Source organism: Rhinolophus sinicus, linkage group LG05 (assembly GCF_036562045.2).
Source record: "Rhinolophus sinicus isolate RSC01 linkage group LG05, ASM3656204v1, whole genome shotgun sequence".
Classification (NCBI taxonomy): domain Eukaryota; kingdom Metazoa; phylum Chordata; class Mammalia; order Chiroptera; family Rhinolophidae; genus Rhinolophus; species Rhinolophus sinicus.
Window position 1 is genome coordinate 81,211,990 of NC_133755.1, and position 20,171 is coordinate 81,232,160.

The 20,171-nt window shown below is 49.5% G+C and overlaps 1 protein-coding gene across 2 annotated transcripts; it reads right to left on the minus strand.

The window, feature by feature from the left end:
• Positions 1 to 135: 135 nt before the first annotated feature.
• Positions 136 to 14,131, minus strand: UQCC2 (ubiquinol-cytochrome c reductase complex assembly factor 2). Of its 2 annotated transcripts, none has more exons than XM_019738753.2 (4): positions 13,952 to 14,131; positions 3,901 to 3,975; positions 2,997 to 3,066; positions 136 to 312 (listed from the first exon to the last, which is right to left on the minus strand). In XM_019738753.2, the coding sequence occupies exons 1-4, from the start codon at positions 14,087 to 14,089 to the stop codon at positions 185 to 187; spliced, it is 411 nt and encodes a 136-aa protein (XP_019594312.1). In that variant the 5' UTR covers positions 14,090 to 14,131; the 3' UTR covers positions 136 to 184. The 2 variants fall into 2 exon arrangements, with proteins under 2 accessions (XP_019594312.1, XP_074188908.1); XM_074332807.1 differs by lacking the exon at positions 13,952 to 14,131 and adding an exon at positions 5,904 to 6,640.
• Between the last annotated feature and the right edge of the window lie 6,040 nt (positions 14,132 to 20,171).

Below are 20,171 nucleotides of genomic sequence, written 5' to 3' on the forward strand. Positions count from 1 at the left end.
TCCGGGAGACTTCCCGCCCCTGACTGGCGGGCAGGGCGGATGCTCGATGGCATCCCTTCTGAGGCTGAAGCTTTCTTTAGAGCAACCAGGGCTTCCTCTCTGTGGAGGCTGGATGAGATTCCCGAGGAGGCCAGGGAGAGATCAGGGCAGCTTTACTTATGATGACAACATACAAGACTCGGGCTTAGGTACGTGGGCGCGGTAAGGACTGAGCCCAGGCCTTATGCTTCTCCTCGGGACTCACAGGGGCAAACTTCTCCTGCAGTTTCTTCCACATGCCTTTATTCATATCCTTGAACTCTTCCAGGGTGTCTGCAAAACAGCAAGACAAAAAAAGACTTAAGTCTCAAATCTGATTATGTACATTGGCCCCACAGGGCTTTTGCTTACGAGCATGCCTTGCTTTTAACACGAATGTGCCTGAAAAAGGGAAGTGTAGACGCAGCTTCTGAGAAGCCCATCAGATAGGTAATAGGAAACTAACTGCCAGCGTGCCAGGACCGAGCACTTGCACACCAGGCCCTGCGGAGCACGAGGCATCCTTACACCGGCCAGCATCTAAGCAGGCCCCCAACGCCCCGCTGCACTGAGTGGGCAAAGAAATGGCACTGGTGTCAGCAACCCACAGGCCCAATGCTCTCTCTCAAAACGGCCTTTGCCACACACACCTCACTGTGTCCACGTTTCAGGTGTGGAAACTGAGCCAGAGGGAGGTTAAGTGACTTGCTCAGGTCGCACAGCTACCAAGTGGTAGAGCTGGGATTTGGACCCACGTGGTGTGGGTGGGTCCACCACATGCTGGGAGCTGAGCGGACCGGGGAGGGAGATGGCCCTGAGCCAGATTCTCTGTGCATCACATCGTTTCCCCACTGGGTCCTCGCAAACAATACCTCAGCCTCAGGTTTCTCATCTGTAAAGCGGAGCTAAAAACACCTGCCTCAAAAGTTGTGAGGATTAAAGGAAATAATGGAGGTAACTTGCCTGGTACCTGGCCTGCACCCAAGAAAAAAGGTGACTATCTTCATAGCTATGAAGACAGCAGGGAACTGGTAGAAGGCAGTGGGGCCCTTGTTTCAGCGTGCACGCACGCACGCACACACGCACGCACACACACACACGGCCCCAAAGGAACCAAAGCTGGGTTTCTCAGCCTCGGCACTCTTGACATGTTGGACCAGACAATTGTTTGTTGTGGGGCCGACCTGTACGTTGTAGGGCGTTTAGCAGCATCTTGGCCTCTACCCACTAGATGTCAGTAGCAGACCCCTACCCCCACCCTGCTAGAGCTGTGACAAACTAAAATGTCTCCAGACACTGTCACATGTCTCCTGGGGGGCAAAACTGCCTGCAGTTGAGAACCACTGGTCTAAAGTCCAGGACTAAAGTGCAATGATAACCTAATTTTACCTGTATATTAAATTGAGATATTCAGATAATGTCTACATTTCATAGCCTGGACTTTTACCTGCTAACTTCTAGAGAAAAGGAATAGCTTTTCTGAACGAAAAGGTGACTTACATTACTTGTTGGCACCATCAGTGGGCTTGACTAATTAGTGGGCTTGACTAAGGGAGGACACACCCTGTACCTCAGCTGTGAGCCCAGCATCCCACCCTGGGCACACAGCGGGATGCTGAGGGATCCCTGCCCACTTCCAAGCCATAAGATCTCCTTTGGAATCTCCCATGACCCCAGGCCCAGGTCGAGGCCACTTGCCAGGCCTCAAATTCTTTCACTACATACACTGCAAGGTGTCTTCTTGGCCTGTGGAGACATTTGGAAAACTTATTCCACAGTCACAACAAGAATATGAGGCTTGCGGTGAAGACAAAGTATCCGCAGATTTCCTGGAGCTGAACCCCCAGCCGGAACAAGCGGCAGCACAGGCCAATGGTGGGGAGTCTGGACGTCTCCTCCGCTGGGGCCCGTTCTGCCCCCTCACAGAGGCTTCCCTGAGGGTGAACAGAGGGCAGAGGCTGGGCCTCCAGAACTTACTTCCATTCTAATTTCAAGTTCAAACATTGCTCAAACTCACCGGGGCCTCACAATGACACCTTGCATCAATGCTGGTAATTACATGGGCCCAGGGACATGGGAATAAATTTATATGCTTTTGAAAATTGCCAATAAAGTGGTCCTGCCTGGCCAAAATATCTTTACCCCCGTTTTCCAGAGAGTACTGTAATAAAAATAGGATCAGAGTCAATGGCTACAACAGCAGGTAACACCACCAGGTTGTAATCTGCTCAGAAGGTAACTTTTCTGGAAGGCCAAATCTCCAAAGCTCAGTTGCTGAAGGCTGCCAGAAGAATAGGAAATAGAAATTTCTAGAGTACCAGAAGGTGAATGTTTCAGGGCCATGCCCTCCCAGAAAAGGTTAGCCTATTTTTGTATATGATATCCTTGGCAATAAAAATAGCAATTTTCCAGAACCTGCCACCACCCCCCACCTGCCCCTTCAGTGACAATGGAGATGGGGAAGTAAGGAGGGGACAGCGAGGCAGGCTATTTCCTTTTTTTGTCCATCGGTCTATCAGCGACTCCGAAACATACCTAGTTAAACCCATATCTAACCCACAGACCATGTCCCCTGGGTCAGATAACTCTTAGGCGGATATCCCCATACATATTTATTGAATGCCTTTTTGTTTTAATTAAAACCCTCATTGTTTATAAAGCCCCCTTAGGACCATAACAATTATTTTCCTTCCATCCCGACTTGACTACTTCCATTTGGCAAATACGTATTCCCCTGTTCCCTGTCGCCCAGCCTTGAATTTAAAAGCTCTAACGATGGATTTTCTTTTTTAAATAATGCCTTTGAAACTCCCTATTCTACAGCCAAAGTATGGGCCCTTGTAGCTTCAAAATTTGCTCTGGGCTATTCCACAAGACTTTCCATCAAGCAAAACTGTCTTACTGGACAAATCCCCTGGCCACTCAAACTCCAAGGATCATCTACAAACCAGCGAGGAGGGGCAGCTGTGCGTACACACCTGTGGACAGGATCAGCTTGTACTCTTCCACCGACAGGCCACTGAAACTCGTGTCTCTGGGGCGAGGGTACTGGTCACGCAGGGCAGAGAGGAAGAGAGAAAGCGGGGAGAGGGTTAGTTCTGCTGCACAACCTGAGTGAGTACCTGCTGAAACTGGACTTGCTCTCTAACTGCAGTTCACTGGGCCATGGAAGGCCCGAGGCCGGAGGCCTGGCAAGAAGAGCAGCGCCACCTGGAGGTCAAAGACTTGGCCTGAAAGAACCGCCGTCGTCTGCTGCCGGCTGCTCCAACTTGGAACTTGCACGTGAATACTCAGGAAATGCAGGCTGTGATTCAGAAGCATGGGTGGGGCCCACGAGTCTCATTTCTAACCAGCTCCCAGGCGATTCCCCTGCTGCAGCTCTCGGACCACTCTTGGAGTTGTGAGGATTTAGAAGAAATCCTTTTCCATGTTGGCTGGACGTTTGGCCATGTATGTTTGGGGAGTTTACTGAACACATTTTTCAAGTCTGGGGAAAACCATACTCAATGGAATTCGACAGTAATCATGAAAGCACCAAGGAAAATCCCAGTTTTGTCTGAACAGGACTTTCCCAATCACCCCATCTTTATCACCCGAGTGTGGGGAAATGCCGGTTCCATCAGCGTGGATAGGAAAATAGGGGAGAGATCCAACAGTTATCAGATACACCTAGAAGCACATGCTGGCATATAAAATACAGGGATTTTATTCAAAATCATAAATAGCTTTTATTTAAGTGACTCTACTGGGTGCCCTGAAATTACTGGTTACATTTGAAAGTAGCAAATCCGCAATTCTTTACAAAACATTGTGTAATCAGATTTTTACTTGTTCTTACCGGTCCTCTCCAGTCAGAGGGCTACAAAAGACTGGCCCACTCACCTTGTGTTTGTAATAGTTTGAATGGAGTCGTGCTAAGCTCTCGTACATCTGGTCACAGGCCTCCGGCTCTGCAATCTGAAAGACAAAAGAACCCCAAGGAAGTGAGGAACGAGCTCTGCTCCCACAGCAGGTCTGTACCCCCAGGAAGGACCCCTTAAATGAGGCATTCACACGAAGCAGGCCTGCAGTTTAGCACCAGCTTCCCGCTCTGCAGGAAGCAAACCTGGCTTGCAGCTCCCGCTATTATTATAGAAATCACCTTTTGGAAGTTATGGCTCCACCTCATCAACTCAACCTGCAGTAAACCTCAACCAACTGGCAAGCAAACATTTGAGCCTCTGTGACCTGTGAACCAGCAACCAGCTGTGGTGGGAGACACCACAATAGAAATGTAATACCGGAGGGCGTTTATCTCATAAAGGGAGGGCTAAGGGCAGTCAAAGGAGGGGGAGTCCCCAGTGCTCAAGTGGTCAGTGTATGGTGGAAGCGAGACTAAGCTGGGTTCTGAAGGATGCACAGGAGTTCGGGAGCAGAAGGGGTTGTGGAGAAGGCCTCTCCTGGTGGAGGAGATGAGGTTAGCAAGGCAGAGGAGGCAGGAATACCATCTGTGTTTCAGACCATCTGGCTGAGGGCCTGAATACGCAGGTAAAGGAACCTGGGCTGGAGGGGGAAAAAAAGAGCTTTTTGAGTTAAACCTTCAATATGAAATGTATTAAATAAAGATTCATTGGGCCAACCCAGTGGCTCAGGTAGTTGGAGCGCTGTGCTCCTAACGCTGAGGTCGCCGGTTCGATTCCCACATGGGCCAGTGAGCTGCGCCCTCTACAGCTAAGATTGTGAAAAACGGCTCTCCCTGGAGCTGGGTTGCAGCCATGGGCTGCCGGGAGTGCAAGGCTTGTAACACCAGCGTGGGCCAGGGAGCTGTGTCCTACACAACTAGACTGAGACACAACGGCTGGAACAAGAGTGGGGCGGGGGGGAGGCAGAAGAAGGGGAAAAAAATTCTTTTATGAAAAGCAAAAACAAAACAAAACTGAGTTTTCATCTGAGGTAAGTGGGGAGCTGTTAAAATGTGCAAGGAAAGAAACATGAAGAAAGTAGCATATTAAGCTGAGATACGTGAATTGGGGAGCACCAAGAGGGAGAGTCCAGTTAGGTCCTGCCAGGAACAGAAGGTACAAGACACAAAAGGGAAGCGAGAGTAACACCCGCACAGTTTTAAAGAATATTATGCTGACTATCAAAAGATAATTGCGCATTTCGTCTCTTGCTTACTCTCTTTGGATCTGTAGAGATGTGTTCGCTTACAAATTTAAAAGCCATGCACTGAGTATGAGCAGGTCTCCATGGCTGTGGAGTCAAATGCTTGGGTTTGAATCTTGTCACCATCACTTTTCTGGTATGATGGGTAAATCACTCAATCTCCACCACCTCCAACTCTTAAAACAAATTGCCACATTTGCTTTATCATTCTGTATATCTACATAAACATATTTTTCTTCTGATCCATTTGAGAGTAAGTTGAAACATAATGCTCCCTCACGCCTTCATATTTCAGTGTGTTTCCTAAGAACAAGGACATTCTCTTACATAACCACAGTTCAGTGATCAAATTCAGGACATTTCACATGGATACAACACTTTTATCCAGTCCACTGTCTATATTCCAATTCTGTCAACTGTCTCAGTAATAATCTTTGCAGGGAAAACACCCTTCCGGCCCAGAATCACCTACTGCATTTATCTGCTGCGTGTCTTTCTTCTTTCAGCTGGAACAGTTCCTTGGCCTCTGTCTTTTAAGCACTTGACATTTTTGAAGCATACTGGCCAACGTAACGTTTCTTTTAACAGAAAAGATAGTAACAGTCCCTATTTCTGAGGACAGGGTGAGGGTAAATGAGGTAATGTCTGGACTGCTCTGAATTCGGGACCTGGAACAGGGATGAGTGTGGTTAGTTTCTGTCACTATCAGTAGTAAACAGTGCATGAATGCAGGCCTCTACCTGGCAACTCCACGGGGAAAGACAGAAGCGTTCAGGACGATCCTGGTGACACGGAACGAAGGACGCTGTGGGCACACGGAGGGCCCGATGCTGCCAGGCCAGCCAGGGCACACCTGCCAGAGGGTCTCGGTGGAGACAAGTGGGAGTTACCAGAAGTGGGGCTCTCTGGGCACAGGCTCGGCTTAAGCACATGTCCAGGGAGTGGCAGTTAGGACACCACCAGTGGATCACTGTTGCCGTGTGATTGCTGGGTGTGGCTAGAGATGGAAGTGATGAAGGGACAGGAAAATCGCTGACGCTGGCCTCTGGCCCTGACCCTGAGCACTCTCGGCGGCCACCCAGCAGTGCATGGTCAGCTCAGCCGGGCGCCAACACCGACCCTTGGTCTCTGCCAAGTCCTTCACCTGATGATTGCTCTTCTGGGTCGTCCCCTCCTGCCACACGTGGCCACCTTCCCACAAGCTCTCCTCCCACTGCTGTCCGACCACCAGGGCAGCGTCTCCTTGTCTAACCCACATTCTGACCAGGCCCTTGCCCTCAGAAACCTTGCCAACGCGAGTTCCCCTCCTGCTTCTCTAACATCTCACGGTGAGAATTTGCCAAAAGGCTGCTCAGCTGCCTCCTACCGCACCCTCAGTGGGGTAAGCAGGGTGTCGTCTTCCCCCCATCCTTTCCCATCTCTGACAGGGCAGGGAGAGGACGAGGTCACCCTTGCAGAACACGGCTCCCCTGGGGGCAAAGAGCAGAAGGCCTGAGTGAAAAAAACAGAGTGACCCTCTGGTATCCCTCAACTTCTTAAAATTCCTTCAGAAATGGAGAAACTTGCTAGATACTTCACATAATGCCTGGAGCTCAATTAATAATCAAAGAAAGAAGCAAAACCCAGAAATACCTACAAATAACCAATCACCAAAAATGAACTTGTCACCCAACTTCCTATTTGAGGTCAGCAAGTGTCTCTCCGAGGCTGCAAATGGCGCCGTGGAGGTAATGAGAGTCCCGGTACGCGACTGCAGGCTAAGAGGTTACTGCTTAAGTTGAGATGTGTGTGGGGGGGGGGCGGAGGGGGAGGGGGGGCGGGCATGCCGCTGCTGGGCTCCTGGCCACACCCAGGCAAGCTCAGCAATTAAACAAGTCTTGTTTACGCCTTAGAAGGACAGCAGTAGAAATGCTGCCTAATTCCAGAAGCCTCGCCACGTACCTACATCCTACTTTATTCACAGACGCTGGCACAAACATTCCTGAATTTTGAAATATAGTTTTCCTGATGACACGTACTGCGCACTTTTATACGTATTCGTACACACAAGCTTGGAATTACCTAATTTTGCATCCACACCTAATGAGATCTCAGATATTTGGGGACTAATAGCAGTGCTGGGTTTGAAACAGGCCGTGGTGCGACATGATGGAAAATTCAGCTCTGCTCCCTAAATGTGAATAGAATAGATGTTCAACCGACAAAATGCCCTTCGTGGCTCTATTTTTGCTCCTTTTGCATTTTCCCTGCTCAGCCGTCAGTAAATTTCTCTTTACCATATTAAACTTTTATACATACAAATCTACATCAGTGCCGCAGGCACTGATTTCGATTTTCAAAATTGAATTTTAGGTGGCGACAGCAAGTGGTACAGCGGCCCCTATTTTTGTCATACAAAGGGACGGATAAGCACTTTTGGGAAAGGGTGCCACAAATTGCTTTGCTAATTAAGGTAGAGCTGGATTCAGTCCAGGAGGATCTATGAGAAAAGGTTTTCATGACTTGGTAATGAACTTCTGAAATGAGTTCATTCTGCTCTGGGAGCCTATTGCCTTCAATTCAAGTGAAAATGTATTTCTTGAGCACCTACTATGTAGAGCGCTCCGCCAGGCGGCTGTGGAAGGACATAAGACCCAGCTGCAACGCTGGGGAAGCTGGCAACACTGAAGAGACATGACACACATGACTAAAGCTCAAACATGGCCCAGGGCGGCGTGTCACTGAGTGCCCGCCTTACAGATCAGAGAAGGGAGCTGGTCGCCAGGCCTGGCTAATAGGACAGGCGTGGCGGGGAAGGTCTGGAGTTTCACGGCAGTGGCCGGTCACAGAGTGAGGGTCAACCCGAGTCCCTCACTGTGGAGGGGTGTAGACTTCCGAGCTGGACTGGGCATGGGAGGAATGGGGATCAGAGGAGTGACTTGGGGGGAGCATGAAAAGGCAGGGGGCAAGCACGGTTCACGTAGGCAGGGTCTTGAGCCAGGGAGGGCTTCAAGGAAGCCACCACATGCTTGGCTCCGTGTTTGCAGGGAGGACGGTGGCATCCAGTGTGCTAGGTTCTCAAAGGTCAAGAACCGCTTATATGACGGAGGCAATGAGAAGATACGTCGCTGAGGCTGGGGTGTGGTGACAGACAGAACACAGGCGGGGACCAAGGACCAGAGGACACTGACGGCCTCACAAAGCTGCCTGCCATCTGTCCTGGAGGCAACAGGCAGACCCAAAGGTCTCTGAGTAAAGTGGACTCACTGAAAGAGTTCGAGAATTTCTCTCTCTAGGAGGCGCACCTACATCTGTAAACATGCACAGAAAAGTGCCAGCCCTTGGTCTAGAACACTCCGTACCTCACTCTTAACTCCAGTCGGAACCAGGAGAGAAAAGAGATGGGCAATGATTCTCCTTACAACTCCAGGGGTTCAATGTTATAGCTAAAAATAGCAGAGCCTGTCCTCGGGCCATTCTCAACACATGACTTCTGGGGGCCCACATATCGGGGTGAGCAACTTTGACATGGGGTCGCCACTGCCAACTCCCTGCCACATTGAGAAATGCCTAAGACCAGGCCTCTCCTGGATGACAGAAAACAGGATTATATAAAACCTCTGAATTCTCCTCTGAGAAGTTGGAAATATCATCTACATTACTGCAAACCCAAGACAAAGTTCAGCTCTTTCCAATGGGGCCGGTATTATTTAAACATATATAGAATACAAGACCTCACCGGTGGGTGAGCCCCTTCCTGGGGGCGACATTTCCAGGCCGTTCCTCAGAGCTGCGCCCCATGTTACATAAGTGAGTGCTGGTGTGCAGTCAGGGGGATCTTTTGGGAAGCTGTTTGTGTACCTAATGAGCTGGTTAGAAGGATTTGCTCCTTTCCCTGTACTTAAGTCAACAATGACAGTGGTTTTGTCACCTTCCCCCATATTGTGATTCTTTTATTAAGCTCTCGGTGAGGCAGGGAACACGTGTTCTGTTAAGGAAACTCTATTCAAAGGGGGCAAAGCCCATAAACATTAACATCAAAAAAGTACACAATGAGACAGAGGGGATAAGCAGTGTTAAGTGTGTTTCTGCTCCCACCTTCCCCTCCCTCTTGGTGGGTTCAGGGTGGACCGTGAGACTCCCCAAAGGGCAATCTGAGGTGGAATTAAAAGAGGCAGTGGTTTTTGTACTCTGGTTTCGCATCTGAAGGAAGAACTTGCTTTCTAGTGAGTCTGGCTTTTCTGCATGGGTGTCTCACTCGAAGACCACCTTTCTTCCCATCCGCACCGGGGAAGATAAGCTGGGCCAAAGAAAAGCAGGTGGGTAAACATAGGGAGGTGGTTTAATTCTTAGCCCAAACTGTCCATGGTCCAAAAAGGTTTGAGCAGGGAATGAAGGGAAGGGAGGGGCTTGAAGTTCATGGAACAAGAAGCCTTTCTAACAAGAAGTAACTCAGGCAGAATGGCAGCTGAGGAAAGCTCGGGCCAGGACAGCGGGTCTGTTTCCGCTCCCGGGGACCCTGAGTAAGCTATTTTATTTTTCTGCTTTTGTTTCCTCGTCTGTAAAATGGGAATAGTGATGACACCTTCACTCAGCTGCATGACAGATTAAACTCAATGAGAGCAAGCTGGCAAGTGTGCCAAGCCTGGGTTCCAATGTAGGAGGCTATGAGGCTGAGAGGACAGCCCGCCCCTCTCCTCTACAGGAACAAGCAGGCAGAGCAGCGCCCCTTCCAATCCCGGCATAACCAAGGGGGAGCTCTAACTAATCAGCTGACTGGGTCTGTGCCTGCTGCCGCTGCCAACTTAACGAAGCGACTACCAGAACCACCTTTCTTCTCAAGGTCATTATAAATGAGCTGGCGGTGTCAATGGGAGCGACAGAGCTGTTCTCAATTTCGGCAAGGGGCTGCTCCCTCAAAGATTTCCTACGGCTGGGGTGACATCAGGATGAGAGATCATGACAGTGGTCCTGAGTAAAGGTCTGCTGCCACCATGATGCACTGGGTCACTCCACCAGAGATGCACTGCGGCCATGACGCAAATCTGTGTGGGTCTTTTCCTGAGCAGAACCATCTCCTTAGGTGATGACAAAGGATGACAACTCCCAAAGAGAAAGCTCTGCCCTCCTCTTCTGGCTCCTCTTACACTCACAGTCACGGAGGTGAATGTCACACTCTCTCACCTCCCCAGGGATCTTGCCGCTGTGGGCCTCTCTGCTGGCTGCTTGCACCACATGCATTTCATTAGTCAGTCATGTGTCTGCCGCACCGTAAGCTCCCTGGTGTAAGGGCCAGATCATGTCCCTCTTCTGCAGTTCCTGCAGGACCCTCCCCATAGTCAGCTCTCCGATTAATTCTCACCACTCAGACACACAAATAGTCCCTTCTCACTTGTCACTACTACTCTCCATCTAGTTCTGCTACATTTGTAACTATATTCAAATGATATCTGTCTCATGAACCATAACCAATCATTTATTTATCTATACACTCAGACATTTACTGAATGTCTTTTCTATGCCAAGAACTGTTATTTTAGACACTGGGGGAAGAAAGATAAAAATGGCACCATCTCTATTCTCAGGAAGCTCACACTAAAAATATGTAGGGAGCAGAGCCCTAGGAAGTCTATCGGGTTGGCAGAGTTGGGACGACACATATTCTTACCTTTAAGATCTTTATGCTTTGGGCCAGTGAGGACCCCTGTAAGAGGTGTGAGGACCCTCAGTGCAGTGTGACCCTCCACTGTCCCCTAAGCCCTGAGGCAGACACTCCATCCATGCCCACCACCCACTCAGTGATCGGTTTCATTGATGTCACTTGGTCTGTTCTTGCTCCAGTAAGTGGGCTGGCTTGGTTCTGTATTGGGCTAAGTTGCAAAACAACACAAGTTCTTCCTTTGACAAAAAAAATTTTGCAAGACTCATTTCCTCAGGCTGTGTGTATATATCACATTTCATATCTCTGACATCTTGCCTGAGCCCCAGGTTCAAATATCCCACTGCCTACTTGACATTTCACTTGGAAGTAAGTCAACTTGGCATCTCAAGTGTAACATGTCTAACACCAAACTCGGTATTTTTTCCACACCTCACCTGTTCCTTATGTAGTATTTCCCATCACAGTACGTGGCACCACCTTCTACCCAGTTGCTCAGGCCAAAAAAATCTAAGTGTTATCCTTGGTTCTTCTTTCTCTTTACCCAAATCCAATATATCAGCAAGTCCTGTTGATGTATGAGGTGTGATCAAACAATATGGTAAATGTTTCAATTAAAAAATAAAATTGTAACAGTAAGACACATTGCCATTAATCCCCCTCAAAACATTCCCCCTCTCTTTGAACACACTTATCCCATTGCTCTTGCCACTTGCTGAAGCAGTTCTGGAAGTCCTCTTTCGTGAGTGTCTTTAGTTGTGCTCTCATGGCTGCCTCGATGTCCTGAATTATTGTGACTTTGGGGAAGAGTGAGAAATCACACGGTGCCATATCCGGTGAATAAGGTGGTTGAGGACAAACCGTAATGTTTTTATTTGACAGAAACTGCTGTACCAGCAGTGATGTGTGACACGGAGCGCTGTCATGATGGAGGATGATTGACGGTACACTTTAAAACACACCTTCTCTCAACTGCAGCTCACACCTGACTGACTGCACTGAACAAGTTGAAACGTCACACACTGTTATTAAGGTTCGGCACGCTGCTTCCCGTATTGAAGATCCCTGCCTTTCTGTTGAATGGCACTTGGCAGCAGCAGTCACCGTATTTTGTGATTACAACGGAAAGGCTCCGAGTCACACATCACTTCTGGTATACGGCAATTTCTGTCAAAGAAAAGCATTACAGTGTGTCCTCATCCACCATATTCACTGGATTTGGCACCATGCGATTTCTATCTCTTCCCCAAGGTCAAAATGAGCATGAAAGGTAAATGTTTTGAATCAATTCAGGACATCGAAGCAGCCACAACAGCATTAACTAAAGACACTCACGAAAGAGGACTTCCAGAACTGCTTCAGAAAGTGCCAAGAACGATGGCATAAGTGTGTTTGAAGCGAGGGTATTTTGAGGGGTATTAATGGCAATGTGTCTTTTACTGTAATTTTTTAAAATTTAAACATTCAGCGTATTGTTTGATCACACCTCGTACCCTTCACTGTACAACCCAAATATAGCCACTTCTATCTTCTGTGCTGCCACCCTCATCCAAGCCTCCACCATTTCTTGCCTGGGCTACCTTGGTAGCCTTTTCTGCAGTTTCCTTGTTTTATTCTTGTTTCGTATAATCCACTCACCACATACAACCAGAGAAATCTTTTTAAAAAAAGTAAATTAGGTCATATCAGTCCCGAGTAAGCCTTCCCAATGGCTTCTCTCTGGCATATGATAAAATCCAATTCCTAACCAGAGACAAGAAGACCCTACTGGGCCTGGTTCCCGTCCTCCTCTGACCTCACCTCTTAGCAAACTCCATTTCGTTCACTACCCTCCAGCCACTGTAGCTTTCTTTCTGTCCCTTTACATGCCAACCTGTTTCCTGACTCAGGACGTTGGCACTGCCTGAAATGCCCTTCCCACTAAGTGCACACTGTTGGCTCTTCTTCTTCCCTGAGGTCTCATCCATGTGTCACCCTCTCAGTATGGCCTAATTTGACTGTCATAACGAATATCATGCGACTCTACTTTGTAACCATCACAGTTGACCCTTTACCCCAGTTGATGACGTAGGTCTGAACTACGCGGGTTCATTTACACACATTTCCCCCCCAATAAATATGTACAGTACTGTAAACGTATTTTCTCTTCCTTATGATTGTCTCAATAACATTTTCTTTTCTCTAGCTTACTTTATTGTAAGAATACAGTATATATCACATATAACATACAAAACATGTTAATTGACTGTTTACATTATCAGTAAGGCTTCCAGTCAACAGGAGCTAAGCTTTTGGGGAGTCAAGTTATATGTGGATTTTTGACTGCTGGGGGTGGGGGTCGGTGTCCCTAAACCTTCCCCTCTACTCTCATTGTTCAAGGGTCAGCTGTACTTATCTGGATTGTCTTATGTATGTCTACTTGCTCATGGTGTCCTAAACTAGAATGTAAACTTAATGTCATCTAATTCATTGCTGTCTTCCCAGCACCTAGCAGTTCCTGGCACACGGTGGGTGCTCAATAAATGTGTGTTACACAAATGAGTGAATCCCAGAGCTGCAGCCCCCCTGGAGGAGAGCGGGAACTTCAGGCTGCGACTCACACACAGGGGCGTGGGCTGAGGACCGAAGCTGCTCAGGGCGTACGGGGGCCAGCAGAAAGCATGCACATGCTCGGCGGGGCCTGCGCAGGGCCTTAGGGATCGGCTCGGTCCGTGAACAGCACTGCGAGGCCACGGCGTCGTGTCAGGGCAGAAACAAGCCTACGACTGTCACCACCTACGGCTGGCGCTGTGGATCTCAACCCGGCTACACGTTGAATCATCCGGGGAGCTTTTAAAAATACTGAGGCCAAGGCCTGATTCCCAGAGATTCTGATTTAATAAGGCCGAATGGCCAGGCCCCCTAGATTTTTAAAAAGCTTCCCCGCTAATTCCAAGAGCGGGGGTAGAGAGCGCTGAGCTGAAGGCGGCGGCGTCGCTCCCCGAGGTTCCCCCCGGATAACAGGGCCGCGCACGTGCGGCCAGCGAAGAAAGGCGCGCGCATGCACACGCCGCGCCGCTCGCCCGCCCGCGGGCCCCGCCCCTGCGTCGTCCTTTCCTCCCCTCGCCCCGACCACCTCCCCTCCGAGGGCGGAACCCACAGTCCAGTCACCTGGGTGTTCTCTCCCTCCCGAAAGGCCTGTGCTACCCGCTGCCGCAGGTAAGAGCCCAAGTCCCGGCCCCGTTTGGTCTCGTCCACCGGCCATTCCTCACACAGCTTAAGAAAACGCCGATAGCGGCTGGCCGCCATCTTGGGCCCCGCTTGTCCCGCCCCTGAGGGAGGAGTCTGCCCGACCTCTGGCGCTTGCGCACTAAGGCTCACAGGCTTCCCGAGGGTGAGGGGCGGGAGGGAGGAGTGAGCATGCGTGATTTCGCGCCGGCTCTGCAGCTCTCCGGGCAGAGGCGCTGCTGGTCTGTTTCTGTGAGCAGAGCTGATTCAGTCATTCTCCTGGACACAACCCAGCAACTAGGGGCAAGTCCGACGTAGAGAACCCCAGGGACAGCTTTGCTTCTCTTTTTCAATGACTGCACAAGCTCCAGACTAAAAAGCGCTTCTCGGAGAACTCTGCTAATTTTCATAAACGAGTATATTTGCATGTAAATACAGGTTATTCGATGAAGATGTTTGAACTTAGTCACGTGGCACGCACAGCCTTCCTGCCCCATTCTCTCCTCACAGCCTCAGTACCTGTCACCACCACTCGGTACTCTGCCACAGTTTCTTCTTTAATGCTCAGTTCTTGTCCTTTCTCCACAGCCCCTATCCTATGAGTGTCCCTCTGAGCGGCCCCTCCCCGAGCCAGGCACTTCACCCTGGGAGGCGCACATTTCCTAGCTTGAGCATCAACGGGAAACAACGATTCAGCGTGGAAAAACTTTGTTTTACCAAGCCTTCTCTTATACACCTCCAGCTGCATCGTCATGTGGAATGTCCTGAGTTTTCTTTTCAAAAGAAAAAAGATTTTCCTTAAGAAAGCCTCAGTCCCCCCTTTGTGTCTTTACGGTCCTGAATTTAGCCAGGACTGTCTCATGCATACAGCACTGGGCTTCCCCCAAACCTCTTCCTTCTCACCCCACCTATTTTGTCAAGGGGAGTCCAGGAGACTCCTTCCTTGAGTAGGGGGAGTGAATACACAACCAAAACACAAAGTTAAAAGTGACAAGAGTTTTGGGCTGGCCGGGTGGCTCAGGCGGTTAGAGCTCCATGCTCCTAACTCCGAAAGCTGCCAGTTCGATTCCCATATGGGCCAGTGTGCTCTCAACCACAAGGTTGCCGGTTCGACTCCCACAAGGGATGGTGGGCTGCGCCCCCTGCAACTAGCAACAGTGGTGGAACCTGGAGCTGAGCTGCGCCCTCCACAACTAAGACTGAAAGGACAACAACTGGAAGCTGAACAGCACCCTCCACAACTAAGATTGAAAGGATAACAACTTGACTTGGAAAAAAGCCCTGGAAGTACACACTGTTCCCCAGTAAAGTCCTGTTCCCCTTCCCCAATAAAATCTTAAAAAAAAAAAAAAAAAAAGTGACAAGAGTTTAAATTGAAGTGCTAGGGAGTTTGGAGAAAAAACAGTACTTCTAACTATTCAGGGTAGCAGGGGGAGAAAAATCGGGAATGGCATCTAAAGGAGATGACATTTGGGCTGGGCCTTGAACAATTATTAGGCTTTGGGTAAGTGGGAATGGAAGGACACTGAGCTTCAAGAGCCAGGCCTAGGGCAGGATTGGGAGAGACAGGAAGAGGGAGGAGTCTAATTTGAGGAAATATCAATGGGTAATTTTAACAAGGAACAGCTTTGAACTGTTCTGAAGGCGTTAGGAGTGAAGATCTATTGAATGAGAGCCTCTGGGGACTCAGGGTATGCGGTGCCTACTTGAAGTGAGTTTGGAGGTTGCCCACCTGAAGTAAGGAGAGTTCAGGAGGAATGCAAAATGCACTCAAGGGCACCCCCACCATGTTCCAGCCCAACAATACCTCCCTGCTCCACCTTCACCATCAGCTGTGTTTATAGCCACACAGTTTTGATGGCTGCCCCACGGCCCAAAGGGCCAGGGTTGTATCTATTTACTGTCAAGCTCCAGGGACCTAGGGCTGTGCTGGGTGCGCTGAGAGGCCTTGATTCCGCTGGAGGCCCTGCCACAGCTGTGGCTTTGAAGAGCACCTGGCTGTTCTTGGAGGCAAGGACTGAGGTCCCTCTTTCTTCAGCAACAAGAAGAGTAACATTAGGTGGCAGCGGATGGTTTTCACCCCACTTGAGGCACAAGTGCAACGAGAAGTTGAGAAGAAGAACTGGATGCCAGGGAAACCCAAATGCCTCTTTCTAGGCTCTCCCTTCCCAGCATAGTATCTTCTTCCGGGTCAGGCTGGGATTACTCCCCAGTTCAGGATGCCCTGCCCACCTCCCTTCCCCCCACGGGAGGCGTGTTTTTATCTTGCTGGTTCAGTAGTGAGGCTTTGGAGTCTGACAGACCTGGGCTGACATGTGGGCTTGCTCATTCATTCATTCATTCATTCATTCATTCAGGACTGATCCGTATAATTTGCAGGCGCCCTGTGCAAAATGAAAATGTGAAGCTCCTTGTTAAAAAAGTAAGCATTTCAGGACAGTAACAGCAGAGCATTAAACCAAACGTGGGGCCCTGCAGAGCTCAGGGCCCGGTGTGACTGCACAGGTCACATACCCAAGAAGCCAGTCCTGAACTCCTTCCACGTGGTGGACAAGTCAGATGAGGGTCCTGATCCCCTGGGTTTTACATTTAAGTGGGGGGAGGTAGATAACCAAGCCAACATACAATAACAATAACAGTAGTGCTTTACATGTATGAAGTCATTTACTAAGTGAACAAGACAATTTCAGGTGTGATAAGTGCCAGGGAGAGAACAAGTCTGGGAGCTAGGTGCACCGAGGCTGGGGTGGGAGTGGGATCTGGGTGGTCTGCAGGGGCTTGTGTTTGAGAGACACCTGAGTCACCCAAGGGGCAAGAGCGGCTTCCAGGTAGAAGGGCAGCAAAGGCAAAGGTCTTTGGAGCAGCCAGCCTTGGGTAGGTATTTAATTGCTCCAATCTCAGTTCTTCATCTTAAAATGGGAATTACAGTGATAAACTAACGCTTGCTGAGTATTTGCTGTGTGCCAGGCACTGTTGTAAATGCCTTGTGCATATTGACTCATTTAGTCCTCACAATGGCTCTTCAGGATAAGTACCACTACGATCCCCATTTTACAGATATGGAAACTGAGGTACAGAGAGGATAAGGACTTGCCAAGGTCTCCAGCTGCTAAGTGGCAGAGCCTGGGCTTGAACCCCAGCTGACTGGCTTCACAGTCCATGCTCTTGCCCACTTGATGCCTCTTCCAGCCTCCTTGCAGCGTTATGGTTGTGAATTGTATGCTGGTGTTGTGTTTCTGTACACATTGTAGTTTCCTAAGGGGCTCTAGGATCCTCTCTGGCCTTGTTTTACCTGGCCCCCCACCCCCATGCCCCCAAGCCTGTGAGTGGTTGGAGCCAGAGTCTGGGCTCCTGGCTTGTCAATCACCCAGCTGTTCTGGGCACATTAATAGGCATTACCTGGAATGTAACTGGGGCAGTGGCTGCCCCTCGGGGAGTTGATGACCATTTTAACACTCACCTGTCACTCCGAATGCAGGCCCTCCTGGCTCCTTGAAAGCGCCCATCAGGGCCTCACCTTCCAAGCCATTTGAAATGGGTATTTGGGCTTTATGGAGCCCTGCTCTCTGTTTATAGAATCTTTATAGAAATGAGGCACCATCAGGGAGAGGAAAGAGGAGGGAGGGAACGCTGCTTCAGTTTTTCAAGTTATAATGATCCCAGTAATTGAGACACCAAATTGCACATTTAAATCACTTGAAAGTAAAAATATCGTTTTGTAATGCTGGTGTTAGTAATGTAAACATTAGAAAGGAATTAAGTAGTTAGCTGTATTGTAGGGCACGATTGCCTGATTTTTCTTCTTTCAAATTATTCAACAGGAGGAAATGATTGGCTGCAACACCCAAATCTGTTACCATGAAAAGTGGGTCTGGACTTGCATCAGAGTCGCCAGTCATTTAATGCCCCCAAGTAAGGGTAGCGGGAAGGGTCACACTTGGCAGTAGTTTCCTGTCTTATTCTGGAGGTGAGCTTTTCTTCAAGACACACAGGTGTTTGAGGTGTGCTGGGATAACCTAAAGGGGTTCCGAAGTGCACCTTAATATGTCCAGAGCCCCTCAGTTCTGTTGAGACATCTTGTCATCTGCCCCCAAAATCTGTCTCCCTCCCTTCACTCTGCTCCCTGCTCCATGTCACCTCAGGGGGGCCTTCCGTGGTCCCTGGCCCCCAGCTAAACCAGCAGCCCCATTACTTTTGGTCCCCTTTTGCCTCAAACGCATCACTATTTGACAACGTGTCGTGGTTCGTGGTGGTCTCTCACTAAATGAATCTGAAGAGAACAGATGACATTAGAATATAAAACCAGGTCTTCTGGCCCACTTGTCTCCACCCCCAGCCCGGCCCGGTAAGATGCTCATCTCGGGGGCTGAGGGGGAAGGTGAAGGGCAAATCAGGAGCAGGCAGATTGCTGCATTTGTTCTTGGATTAGCTGTCAAACTTCCTGGCCCGTTTCAGGGCAGCTTAGTAACGGAGGCAGAAGTTCTGAGCAATGAATAATGAAAACGACCCAACCTGGCTGCATGTCAGCCTGTCTGGCTGGCACTCAACTTGGTATTGTCCCAGAGCTGCTTCCCCTTCCCCCTCCCCCATCTAATTCTTGGCACCCATGCCTTCATTTTAGTTCTTTCCCTCATCTTCTGTTTTATGCTTTTGGCCACAGAGGATGCAGATTTAAATCAAAAGTCAGAAGTTTAGATCATTTTGAAGAGCTGCGGATGAGTGGTCTTGCTTGGCCATTTGTTTTATTAGATGCTTCCTGCCCTTTCCAGCATGGTCTAAAAGGCTGCGTGCAGCTGGGAAGAGTGATGGGGCTGCCAGGGTGCTGCCCAGAGGCCCAGGCTTCCTGATGACAGTGCAATATGGAGACGCTATAATAACATTGTGCTCTTAAGCTTTCTCTTCAGTCGCACAGGGGGTACCAGAGGGACGGAGGTGGGGCTGAGTGACTGTCGCCCAGGCTGCCCTTGCCCCTCCCCCCGATGGGGAGGTCAGGAGCAGGTTGCTCTTTCATATCACCTGTCTTGAGGACCGAGTTAGAGTTCCTGTGGGACAGATAAGGACACTGAGGTAGGGGAGAGGCTAAGCAAATCGACCAGCACTCAGTGTATGAGGACGTGGCGAGGGGAAGGATCTGGAGTGGAATCCGCAGCTCTGGCACTGCCAGGCCCCTGCTGTCTTCTCATGGCCCCCACTTGCTCTTTATGTCTCTGTTTCTCCCTTCTTAAATCAGACATCAATTTAACATGAGGATTATGGAGAAAGCGGTTATAGGAGAGGCTGGGTTCTCATTAAACCCATTTCCTCTTCCTAGGCTCACAATTAAACTACATCTCAGCCCCCTAGCATCTGGGTAGGGCCATGTGACTGGTTCTTACCCATGGCATGTGGGTGTGCCTGTCTAACTTTAGCCTTGTGGTTGAAGGTGGTGGTGTCACGAGGAGAAAGTCCCCGGATGACTCTGTGGAGCAGAGGCGCTCTGCAGACTACATTGGGTTGCGATATTAATCTACTGATATTTGGATTGTTCGTTGTAACAGTTAGCCTACCCTAATACCTGTGCGTTTCTCAGTTCAAAGAAGAAGAGAACTTCCCAGCCTGGGTAAGGGAGGCCAGCCGGAGGCTCTTACGGTGTCCTAGGCAAGAGGGAGTGGAAGAGGTGGAAGGTTCTGAGGTCCTTTCTGTTCTCATGTTCTAGGGTTTCTCCATATCCATCTTGATCTCTCTCAGTGCCCCTGCAGGTCAACCCCCTGTGACCAACACAGACCACTTGCCGTTCCCTGGGCAGAATGTTTGATTCCCCATTCCTGTGTTTGTCAATCCTTTCCTGGAACACCTGCCCTTCTTTATCACCTTTCAGACTTGCCTCCCTTTTGAGGCACAGCTCAAACACCACTACCATGGTCACCCCATGTGGCAATGAGCCCTCACAGCCCTTGTTCTCCTGGGTAGCACTCTGCACAGCTGAGCAAATGGCCCCCCCCGGTGAAGCACCCATGATGTTTTCATACGAGGGTTTTTACCCATGAACTGATAAGGTTCTTAAGGATAACATCTTGATCCTCACACTTCCTTGTTTCCTACACGGCCCTAGCACTGTGCTGCGTGCACCAGGCACTCAGAAAATCCTTGTAGATAGGAAGGAAGGAAGGAAGGAAGGAAGGAA